The sequence below is a fragment of the Pituophis catenifer genome, unplaced genomic scaffold, assembly GCF_029215685.1.
Source record: "Pituophis catenifer annectens isolate HBS135680 unplaced genomic scaffold, rPitCat1.0.hap2 SCAF_1, whole genome shotgun sequence".
Lineage (NCBI taxonomy): Eukaryota > Metazoa > Chordata > Lepidosauria > Squamata > Colubridae > Pituophis > Pituophis catenifer.
The window spans coordinates 240968204-240980771 of record NW_027256881.1 but is presented as its reverse complement, the minus strand read 5'-3'; the positions used below and the strand labels follow the sequence as shown (position 1 = coordinate 240980771).

Sequence of the window (12568 nt, the reverse complement as noted above, 5' to 3'; positions counted from 1 at the left end):
TGCAGGCAGATGGCAACTGAAGACTTTAGAAACGCTGTTGGAAGAAGGGATTAATTTAACTTGGTTACAGTATAATCAACTTCAATTGAGATGGAAAGAGGACCAAAAAACTGGTATAATGATGCATGAGGAAGAATTGGTTAGACATATAAAAGAGAAAGGTCCAATGCATATTAAAAGGGTTTATAATGTTTTGTTAGAAAGGGACTCAGAAACTGAATTGGTTAAAGATTGCATGATAAAGTGGGCACAAAATTTTGCAGAACCAGTGATGTTAGAAACATGGGAAAAAATATGGGTTCAGAATGTTAAATTTACACAGTCGCAGAATTTGAGGGAAAATTTTTATAAAATGTTTTATAGATGGCATTTAGATCCTAAGAAATTGTCGTGCATGTACCCTAATGTTCAGCCAAAATGCTGGAGATGTGATTGCCTAGATGCTACATATTATCATGTGTGGTGGACTTGTAAGAAAGTGAAGGCTTTTTGGATAAAAATTTGGTGGGTTATGCAGAATGTTTTGAAGAAAAAAATTCAGTTTTCTCCACAATTGTTTTTATTGGGTATAGTTAAGGGTTTTACATTGGGTGAAACAAAGTTGATATTGTATATGATAACAGCAGCAAGATTACTGATAGGTCAATATTGGAAAAATGAAGCTATGCCTACTATTGATGAATGGACTCTGAAGATGGCCAGCTTTGCAGAGATGGCGAAGATTTCAGCATATTTAAAAGATCGCTCACAAGAGACTTATGCATGGGAGTGGAAAAATTGGATAGATTATGTGCAGAATAAATATCAAACTTGGAAATATCAGATAGCTTTTAACTGAAAGTATTATATAGAGATAGAATATTTGAATTTTGTGAAGATGTGAAAAATATACAGGGGGTGGAGGGGTTCAAGTTTTATAAAAAGGGGATTTTGATCTGGATTATATTCTGTGGAAATCCGGGGGGAGGGGTGGGCTGGGGGGGCTAGGGAGGGTTAGGGAGGTCAGGGAGGGTTGGGGGGGAAATTGGGAAGAAAATGTAATTGTAAAACTTTTTCAATAAAAAAAAGAAAAAAGATGAGAACATACAATGAACTGCTGAATAATGAAGGAGAACTGAAGACAAGAGAGGAACTGAAAGAACAGGGTACAGACATTGATTGGTGGCCGTATTTACAAATAAAATCAAGACATTAAATGGATATGAAAAAATTTGGAATCCAAAAAGAACAGAATGAATTGGACAAAATTCTATTGGGATCAGATGATAAATTAATAACCAAAATTTATAATTATTTACTAAAATACAAACTAGAGGAAGAAGTGGTGAAAGAGAATATGATTATGTGGGTGAAAAATTTCGGATACAATATTGAAATCGATAAATGGGAAAAAATGTGGAAAGTAAATACCAAACTGACAATGTCTGTACCCTACAAGGAAAATACATACAAAATGTTCTACAGGTGGCATCTCCCCCCTGTATGTTTGGCAAAGATGTTCCCTAACAACACACAGGACTGTTGGAAATGTAGATCACATAAAGGGATGTACTACCACATGTGGTGGTCATGCCAAAAGGCAAAAAAAATTTGGAAAATGATTCAAAAACAGCTGGAAGAAATTACCACCCAGAGAGTGCCATTAAGACCAGAAACATACTTATTAGGAATACTAATGAATCACTATGAAAAAGAAATACAATATTTGATAATCCATATTCTGACAGCGGCAAGAATCACGTTCACGCAAATGTGGAAATTGGAAGATAAGCCATTAGAGGATAAAATAATACAAAAAGTAATGGAATGTGCGGAGATGGACAGGATTACCAAAGAAATACAGGAAAAGGAAGACACTGAGTACTATCTAGTTTGGCAACGATGGTACGATTGGCTAGAGAAAAGGAAAACGAAATAAGAAACAATCAAAAGGACAGGAAGGGAATACCAACTAAGGAAACAAAAATTAAGAAATAATCTTAAAATATCATTATATAATGAAGGATGTAGATATATATATAGAAATATAAAATACCGAAGTAACTTTCTTTTTTCTTAAGGTTCAAGTTGTAAGACTTGATTTTAATGTATAGTTTGTCTATGTTGTATATTGTTTGTCTATGTTGTATATTGTATGTATGTATGTATGTATGTATGTATGTATGTATGTATGTTTTTATCTTTAATAAAATAAAATAATTTTTTTTTAAAAAAAAGAATCTCCATCTATCAATGTCCAAAGAAACATCTTTATATAACCTACTAGTGTTGAGTGCAATTATCTGAGAAATATTATGTGGAAAAAGAAGTTAATAAATAATTTTATGTATTTTATTAACAAACATTTGCCTATTGAAATCAATTCCTATTTTGATTAATTAATAGAGTATCCTACAATTCCTCTGAATACATTAAACTAGAGGGTGGATGCAGGTGGCTTCAAGGAGAAGATACAGCAACAAAAACGCCTAACTGAGTGTCTTTTGCAGGCTTTAATTTTATAACTTCTAATTTGATATTTTTTCCTTGCTTTAGATTTCAGAAACAATGTTATAAAAAAATTTCAAACAATTGAAGATCCTAATTCTATTCTTGATGAATATGTGGACCTAAATAAGAGATTCTCAGAGCTAATCATCGTAAATTTTCAACACTCTCAAAAGGAAAGAGAATGTGAAATTTTGGCAACAGGAACAGCACATACTGAAATCATCAGCAAGAGAGCTGAGTCTTCAACCAGCATTAAAAGATTATTTAACCCTAAACATGGAGCAATTCCACAAACTGTTGTGTTGCAAGGAGCTGCAGGAATTGGAAAAACTACTATGGCCAAAAAAATTATGTTGGATTGGGCTTCTCAAAAACTTTACCAGGACAAATTTTATTATGTTTTTTATATTTATTGTAGAGAGATGAATCTCCATACAGAGTCAGAAAAGAGTAGCATTGCAGAGATAATTTCAAAACAATGTCCCAGCAATTATTCAGAAAAAGCCATTCAATTCATACTGAAGAATGAAAAGAAGCTTCTATTCATAATTGATGGATTTGATGAATTAAGGTATTCTTTTGATCAGCCCGAAGATTCCCATTGCTTTGATCCCTGGCAGAAGGAACCAATTAGAATTATTTTGAAAAATTTATTTCAAAAAAAGCTTCTTCCTGAATCCTCTCTTATAATCACAACAAGACCTATTGCTTTGCAGACACTCCGTCAATGTTTAGAACATCCACATTTTTTTCAGATATTGGGGTTTTCTAGAGAGGAAAGGGAAAAATATTTCAGCAATTTTTTTAAAAATAAAGACCAAGCAACTCAAGTTCTCAGCTTTGTGAAACAAAATGATACACTTTTCACGATGTGTGTCATTCCCCTTGTGAGCTGGATCATCTGCACAGTGATGAAACAAGAGATGGAGAGAGGTATAGATCTTCAGAAGTTGCCATGCACTCTTACTGCAATCTATATGCTGTATCTATCCAGCTTGTTAAAGTTTCACCACAAAGAAAGTGAACAGGATGTCCAAAGAAAGTTGAAAGGCTTCTGCTCTTTGGCTGCAGAAGGCATCTGGAAACAGCAAATACTGTTTAGGGAAGAAGAAGTCAAGAAGAACGGTTTGGATCAGGATGACTTCTTTCCCCTCTTTCTGAATCAGAACATCTTCAAACAGGATATTAACTGTATTCAAACCTTCAGTTTCTTTCACTTAAGCTTCCAGGAGTTTTTGGCTGCTTTGCTTTATGTTCTAGAAGATAGAAAAAAGTGGCAATCTCAAAACCCAAATAGAAATTTGCCAACACTTTTACATAGACATAGTATATATTTTGAGTCTGTTTTTGCAGTAGGATTTCGCTTCCTTTTTGGTTTTCTAAATGAAGAAAAGAGAATGAGAGAGTTGACAAAAGACTTTAAGTGGAAAATTTCTTGTACGAATAAAGAGTTATTACTAGACTGGGTAAAAAATAACATTAACAGAAAAATTTATAAGATCGATCTAAATTGGATCACACAAGATAATCATGTGCTGTATTTATACAACTCCTTTCATAGAAGAATTCATTTCTATTTGGAAAAAGAAATACTTAGTTATTTATATGAGACACAAGATGAGAATTTTGTAAGAAATGCGCTGTGTGCTATCACTGAAATAAATTATCACTGCGACTCAGATATGGAATTGATTATCCTGGCCTATTGTTTACAACATTGTCAGAATTTGGAGTATCTCTATGTTCAAAGCCCTACATCTCGATATCAGGCAGATAATGAATTATTTCTTCCAAAAAATGAGTAAGTATTTTTGAAAGTTTATAACATTTGGGTGTGTAATTCAGATTATAATAATCTCACTGCTGTTCTCAGACCTACTCTCTAAAATATAAATATGGGTTAAAAATGCTTTGTTAGAATATGTATAAATAACTTTTAGCAGTTAGATTAGGGATGTCTCAATCATTATATAGCCTTTTAAAACAATATATTATGCTCTCTACCAAATGGTACCAAGTGGACTGATTCCCTGCTTGCTTTTCTGGCTGATAATCTGTCTGTTTACTTGTTGAACCCTGACTCAGAAGATTGATAAAATTATAACAATGCGAAGGAAACAATCATGGATCAATGACCTGTGGGTGGACAACACCTAGTTAGACCTTTTTTTAAAAAAAATTTGATTTATATGCCGCCCTTCTCCGGAGACTCAGGGCGGCTTACAATGCGTTAAGCAATAGCCTTCATACTTTTGTATATTTATACAAACTCAGCTTATTGCCCCCACAAACTGGGTCCTCAATTTACCTACCTTAGAAAGGATGGAAGGCTGAGTCAACCTTGAGCCTGGGGAGATTCGAACTAGCAGTAATTGCAGGCAGCTGAATGATAATAACAGGCTATTAGTCTGCTGCGCCACCAGGCTCTTTTCTACTAGCCCTCATCCAATCATTAGCCTTTGTGATTGACATATTGGACTAATAAAAGGAAAAAGAAAACATCAGTTTTTCCATTTTTCCTGTCACCTCCAGTAGAAGATAACACTCTTGTCAATTTCATCTTGTTAAAAAAGGCAGTTCCCCCTTTAACTCTTCCACTAGTGACCTGTTCTTAAAATAAATGTCCAGTCTTTTCAGTGATTTTGTACAGTAACCCTCCAATGCCCAAAGAGCACTGCCCAAGGTTATTGCATAAGAGGCAATAACCAGCCACCAGAGAGGAGAAGGCATTCTTGCCACAGTTCCTAATAGCCAATTGGAGCAGAGACATTTTCCTAAAATTAAATGAAGCTCAGGCAGCAATCTCGACAGTCCCACTTGTTTATAATTATAGGCAATAATTATTTGGATGTGAATGAAGAGGAATATGTATGAAGAGGAATATGTATGGTATGCATGCATGCATGGGTGTATAACATGTGCAAACTGCTTCTCACATCTATGTCCTGGTACTTAGGACTCCTTAAAATTTCTCCCATCTTATTCGTTTTTTTGTGTCTTGGATGTCATCTTAGTCTTAATTGCTTAATTCCTGCATATAGAGCTCCATAATCATTTCATTTACAATATGGTCTTTTTGTACTACTACTTATCCAATTCTGCAACAAGAGTACATTCACATCTCGTTAATTTACAAATGGACTGGAAGCCATTTATATTGGATGAAGGATATATGGAACATTTCTTTAAATCACTGACAAAGCTGAGAAACCTAAGAATCCTGAGGTAAGAAACTGCTTGCATTTTAACACAGAAGTTATTGATAGAAAAACCAATACATACTTTAGTACCCAGATTTATAATTCAAGATGATCACTAGCCAAGGCAATCCCATCCAAGGCATAGGTTAGGTCATGTGGAGTTCCCCAAAATTACAAATATTGTTGCCTCCACATGATGTAATCAGGACTAGAATTGTCTTGTAACCCATTCAAATTTACCCGTGTTTCCACCACTGCCCCTTGACTGATTCACTTAAGGATTCTTTTGTCCTCTGTAGCATATTTTTCAGAATCTTTCAGGTTGGCAATTTTTTTCACGCCACAGAATTAGGATATTGTCCTTCTATAAGAAGCATGAGAGCTAGAGTTGCTGAAATGGAACAGCTTCATTTTTCATACATTGTAACACATGGCCTAAAGAGTATTGTGTATTTGGAGCTATAGCTGGCCTAACTTCAACCATACTCCAATCATTTGTCTTCTCCCCAGCATAGTGTTCCCACCTTGTTACTGGAATAGGAATGAAAATCAGGATATTAGCTTGCACCAGGTTTATGCACTTATCCCTTCACATAGACTGATGTAAGATTTTTTAAATTTTTTAAAAAGATACTTTTTATTGAAAATAAACAAACAAACAAAAAACAAACAAAAACTGATATTTACATCATCTTCTTTTCAACATCCTTGCATTAGTAATCTATATTTATACATTTTCTCTTTCTTATCTTAATCTATCTTTTATACATATATTTCTAGTATATCATATATATATATATATATTCTCTTAATCTAAATATTTTATTTACATTTAACATAAACAGGTACCTAGTTTCCTTTCCACAATTTATATCTTCCCATTTGTTTCCATATTTCTCCACCTAATTTAACCATTGTTTAGTTTTCTTTTGCCCCCCCCCTTTTCCCCCTTTCTCCTCCAACCATTTATGCCATTTCTCCCAGACTAAGTAGTATTCTGTTTCATCTTTTTCTTGTATCTCCTTTGTGATCTTATCCATTTCTGCACATTCCATAATCTTATCTTCTGATGGCATGTCATTGTTTTTCCAATTTTGGGCGAAAACTATTTGTGCTGCTGTCATTATGTGAATAATTAAGTATCTTATTTCTTTTTTATATGGCCCATTAATTATTGCCAGTAAAAAAGTTTCTGGCCTCATTTGTATTTGTTGATTTATAATTTCTTCTATTTGTGTTTTAATTGTTTGCCAAAATTGTTTTGCCTTCTGGCAGGACCACTACATGTGATAATAAATTCCTTTTTGATGTTTACATTTCCAACACAGTAGGGAGGCATTTGGAAACATCTTTGCCAATCTGGCGGGTGGGAGATGCCACCTATAAAACATTTTATACATATTTTCTTTATAGGGTACAGACATTGTTAGTTTGTCATTTATATTCCATAATTTCTCCCATTTATCTAATTCAATATTGTATCTAAAAATTTTTGCCCAAATTATCATATTTTCTTTAACTACTACTTCTTCCAATTTGTATCTTAATATATAATTATAGGTTTTTTTATCAATTTATCTTCTGTTCCATGAAGAATTTTATCTAATTCGTATGTTCCCTTTCGAAATCCAAATTGTGCCAAATCTGTCCTGTATCTAGATTTTATTTGCATATAGGGCCACCAATCAATGTACCCAATTCTTTCAATTTCTGTCTTGTTCTTAATTCCCCTTGATTATTCAACAGATCTTTGTAAGTTTTCATTTTACCAATATCTAGAGCATTTGGTAGATTTGTGCCTCCATAGTGGATAGCCATTCCGGAATTTTATCATAATAGTTCTTTTTTATGCCCTGCCATGTCTGTAGCAATGCTTCCCTGATCAAATGTCTTTGAAAATATCCATGCTGTCTACTTTTTCCTTCCCACAAGAAAGCATGCCATCCTCTTTGTAGATCATACCCCTCTAATGACAATATTCTTTTGTTTTTTAGTTCCATCCAATCTTTAATCCATATCAATGAAGTTGCTTTGTAATATGTTCCCCAGTCTGGGAGTGCTAATCCTCCTCTCTCCCTCGTGTCTTGTAAATGTTTTATTTTGATCCTTGCTTTCTTCACCTGCCAAATGTAATTCACTATAAGTTTGTTAAAATCTTTAAAAAAAATCTTCCCCAATTTTATCGGTATCACTTGGAATAAAAATAACATTCTTGGTAGCACATTCATTTTGATTGAGCGCTCATGTTGCGAACCGTTAGCGAAGGTCAGTAGAACCCACCCCTGGGTTAAACCCAATTCTTTCTCAGGCTGTATGACCTTGAGTGCTGGCACAAACACTCAGAGCTTCACTGTTCTTCATCAAGCTGTCATTCCCTCCTCCCACTTTCCCCTCATGTATTGCCCTTTTGGTTGACTCTTCTTCCCCCCTTGGTCCTTTGACAATTCTGAGTGTAACTAATGGACTGGATGGTCTAAACTAGCTTGTGACCATGGGCATCTGACTCTTTAAGCTACCATGCTTGACTTCAAAGTTCCTATAGATCTGCTGATCATGTTATCTGATGAGGAGGCTGGGGAAGAGGTAGAGTTAAAGGCTCTAGAGACAATAGTCTTGGCTTTGATAATTTTAGTTGCAGAGTCAATGAGTACACCCTGGTTGAGTCAGTTCCAGTAAGCCCCTAGGATGCCTTGACTTCACCAGTGACAGCCTCAAATAGAGCAGAACCTGGTAGATCTGAGAAATTTGGTAAGAACAAAGGCAACCTGCAGAGAAGCCAATGCTAAGAAGAAAACTGCCACAGTTGCATATTGGGTGGAATATCAGTATGGTTGACTTATTGGCCTCACTCCCTGAGAGCATATTCTGAGAACAACATTTTAAATGTTTACAACATTTAAAGAATGTTGTCTCTCAAGCTTCCTATCACCAGGTCTCTTATCTTTTCTCCTTGCATCTCTTACTTGTGAGGATTCCCCATCTCGACTTGTGCCAAGCTTGTGGCTATCTTGATAATTGCCCTTGTATCATATTGGACAAAAACATTTTTTCAAAATTCTGTCTGAACTTGCTTGTCACAGGATTGTGGAAGGCATCCTGCCTGCTGTCTTGTTGGTTGCCAAAGGCTACTAAACCACATATTGCTTCAATATATTTATTGACGAATACTAAGATTGAATATGTTAGAAGCTACAAGAATTTTATATATTCTTTTTTGAAAAAGATGGTGATCGTCTCTTTTGACCCATGACTAACTAAATTGTGGGAGTGTAGTTCAACATCTAAGTTCACTTCATATTTTAAAAGGATATTGGATTTAGAAATCTATTCTGTTTGGAGTACAGTTTAGATGACAATGACACACATGAAATGGTGCCAAATCCAACATTTATGTTTCAAAGTTTATTTTTTACTTTGTTATATAATCTACACACTATTTATAGGATACTTTTAATGTTTTATTTATTATCTAGACATATGATATTTTAGATTTGTTAGTTCCCATATCTATAATTTTTATTGAGTGTCTGTAATTATTATCTATTCATCTATTTTCATATATCTAACTTTGTAACAGTACTCTTTTTCTTTCCATCCTTCTTTGAAAATTATAATAAATACCTGATAAAAATAAATAAAATGTAAACCAAAGCAGAAAGTATTATTCTAATGCTTCTGAATATTTACTGCACTTTCAGGTTGGAAAATTTGCACTTTACACGGTCCTGCAGCAGGCAACTTACTGAAATCTTTAAAACAAACCGGAAGTTGGAGGAGTTAAATTTAATCTTAGAAGACACAAATCTGAGCTCAGTGGACTTCCTGTGTGAGGCCCTTGAAGATCCATACTGTAAAGTAGAAACACTGGAGTGAGTGATCAGTATTTATTTTTCAGTTTGACACAAAGCTGGAGGGAATTTGAAGACAGACTGAATATTCGGAAGGATCTTGACAGAATTGAGCTTTGGGCCCTATTGAACGGGATGCAGTTCAGTGGTGAGAAAACTTAGGTCCTGCACTTAGGCTGGGAAACCAAATGCGCTTCTATTGAATAGGCCCGTAATGGCGAACCTATGGCACGCGTACCACAGGTGGCATGTGGAGCCATGTTGCCTGGCACACACAGTGGTGCCCATTCCTCCCTCCAGGTTTCTGGCGTACACATGCACACCGGCCAGCTAGTCTTCTGGTTACTGGCGCACATGGTGGTTACTGGCGATCAGCAGGACTTCACACATGCGGCTGTGCCAGAAACCAGAAGATCAGCTGGCGAGCTGACCATCCCACACGCATGCTCACCAGTAACCAGAAGACTAGGTGGCTGATGCGCATGTGTGCACCGGAAACCAGAAGTTTATTTCCCGGCACATGCATGTCCACTGAGCAGCTTCTCTTACCACATATGCGCACCGGCCATGCCATTGACAGCCGCTTCCTGGGATCCACATTGGAGGCCGTTTGTGCTGGCAAACCAGTGCTGCCTCTTTGCTTGCACTGCTGTCTCTGCTTGAGGTTTGCCTTATGGGGGGGGGGGAGAGAGGGGGGAATGCTCTTTGCAGAGGTGGCAGCGGCCAGCTTTGCTGTAAATCTCAGAGTTTGCCTTTGTGGGGGGGGGGAGAAAGGTCCTGGTTGGGGGCAAATCCTCTTTGCAGCTCCTCCTCCTCCCCCCACCACTGTAAATCTCAGGGTTTGTCTTACAGGGGGCGGGGGGGAGAAAGGTCCTGGTGGAGGGACGTCTGTGGTGTCAGTGACTGCAGCCACACTCTGGAAAAGCCCAGTTGGAGTGCCGATCAGCTGTGTGCAAGGTGGTGACCAGCGCAAGAGAAGCAGGATGCCAAATGCTCAGCTCTGCAGACCCACAGAGCTGGGATGAGGGGCTTGCCCACATAAGTTTGCTGGTGCCACTGCCTCTTTTCTGGCACAAATGGCCTTCCGCCACTGCCTTTTTGCCGGTGAAGTTATGTAAGCAAGCCCTGCGCCCTGCCAGTGCAGACCATGCTGGAAATTGCCTGACCATCTCCAACGGGGCTTCTCCAGAGTGCAGCTGCAGTCACTGGCACCACAGACATTTCCCCACCCCAGGGCCTTTCCCCCCCTGTAAGGCAAACCTCGAGATTTACAGTGAGGCTGGCAGAGGGAGGAGGAGGAGCTGCCGCTGTCTCTGCAAAAAGGATCCCCCCACCCTGGTCTTTTTCTCCCCCCACCCCCCCGTAAGGCAAACCCCGAGATTTATGGTGAGGCTGGCAGGAGGAGGAGGAGGAGGAGGCACCAATTTTTGGATTTGGAGGGGAAAGGGTTTTTGGACTGCAGCACTGGGATCTCCTCCCCGAATCAAAAAAGTGTACTGCATTTCAGGTGGCGGATCTGGCCATCTGTGGAGAAAGAGTAGGAAGGCACGCAGTTCTGCAATGTGCACCGGAGAACCACAGAGGAAAGCATTTTCCAGCAAATCCAAAAACAGAGTACGCGGCTGGCCACGTGCCCTTCTCCTCCTTCTCCGCAGACTCACTTTCTCTTTCCTCCTGGCCAAATCTGCCGCCTGAAATGCAGTGCACTTTTTAGATTCGGGAAGGGTATCTCAGCACTGCCGCCCAAAAACCCTTTCTTCTCCAAATCCAAAAACTGGGCGTACACAGGCAAAACAAGAGCACCAGAGTTTCAGGCACTGTGCAGGGGGTGTAAGGCAAGGTGCCTAGCCACCCTGCCTGCCCCTTTTTCAGATGACCTAGGTGGAGGTTGGTTGGCTTCTGCTTCTGGCCCAGGAGGAAGGAGAAAGTGAGTCTGCAGAGAAGGAGGAGGAGGGTGCACTGCTCTGCAATGTGTACTGGAGAACCAAGGAGGAAAGCCTTTTCAGGTGGATTCGGGGAGGGGATCGGGCGCTGCTGCCCGAAAATGCTTTCCTTCATGGTTCTCCAGTGCACATTGAAGAACCACGTGTCTTCCTCCCCCTCCTCTGCAGATTCACCTTCTCTTTCCTCCTGGCCAGATCCGCCGCCTGAAATGCAATGCACTTTTTTGATTCGGGGAGAGGATTGCAATACTGCCGCCCGAAAACCCTTTCCTCTCCAAATCCAAAAATGTGGCGTGCAGAGGTCAAAAAAGTGCATTGCATTTCAGGCCTCTGGGGGAAGGATTGAAGCCTGCTGCCGGCTGCTCCTGCCTGAGTGAGAAGTGGTAGCGTGAGAAGCGCCGGCGGCGATCGTGTGGCAGCGGAAAGGATTGGTGTTCTGGGGCTTCAATCCTACCGCCCAGGCCTGGGTCCATGCCAGAAGCCTGCTCATGCGGGGAGACAGGGAAGCTTTGGCTCGTCCATCCTTGCAGCCACCACCTCATTGCTCTTGGGGGCAGCAGTCCTCACGTTGCTGCAGGGGGCTTTCCGGGAAGCCCAGCACCCAGTGGGGAGGAGCCCAGGCAAGACTGCATGTTCGGAGCTTCCCCAGCTGGCACATGGTGGGGCTGAGAGTGCTGCCACCGGCCGGGGAACGGCTCTCTCACCAGGGAACAGTTCGGTATCTGGTTGTCCTCTGGTAAGAGGCACGCCAGCCCCCTTGGAAAAAGTGGAGCCACATGCATGGGAGGGCGCATGCACAGTGTGGGGTGCATGTGTGGGGGGAGGGTCATGTGCACATATGCAAATGGGGTGTGTATTGTATTATGGGTGCTGGCACGCGCGAGCACGCTCTGACTTTTGGCACGCAACGCCAAAAAGCTTTTCCATCACTGGAATAGGCTGTATTTGGCTCAACAGTAGTGATGATGAGAAGGATGGGGCCGCGGTGGCTCACATGGTGCTGAGCCTGCACACCGCTGAGGTCAATAGCTCGGTGGCTCGATTCCCATGAATGAATAAACTGCAGAGGGACAAGAAAGGAGCCTCC

General features: G+C 39.5%; 1 protein-coding gene across 1 annotated transcript in view; it reads left to right on the top strand.

The window, feature by feature from the left end:
- Window positions 1-12568, top strand: part of LOC139327512 (NACHT, LRR and PYD domains-containing protein 12-like) — a 56730-nt gene that overhangs the window by 17819 nt on the left and 26343 nt on the right. The window contains exons 6-8 of the mRNA XM_070957355.1: window positions 2536-4291; window positions 5599-5715; window positions 9389-9559. Of these exons, the coding sequence (XP_070813456.1) occupies window positions 2536-4291; window positions 5599-5715; window positions 9389-9559 (2044 nt within the window). The remainder of the gene's footprint in view (window positions 1-2535; window positions 4292-5598; window positions 5716-9388; window positions 9560-12568) is intronic.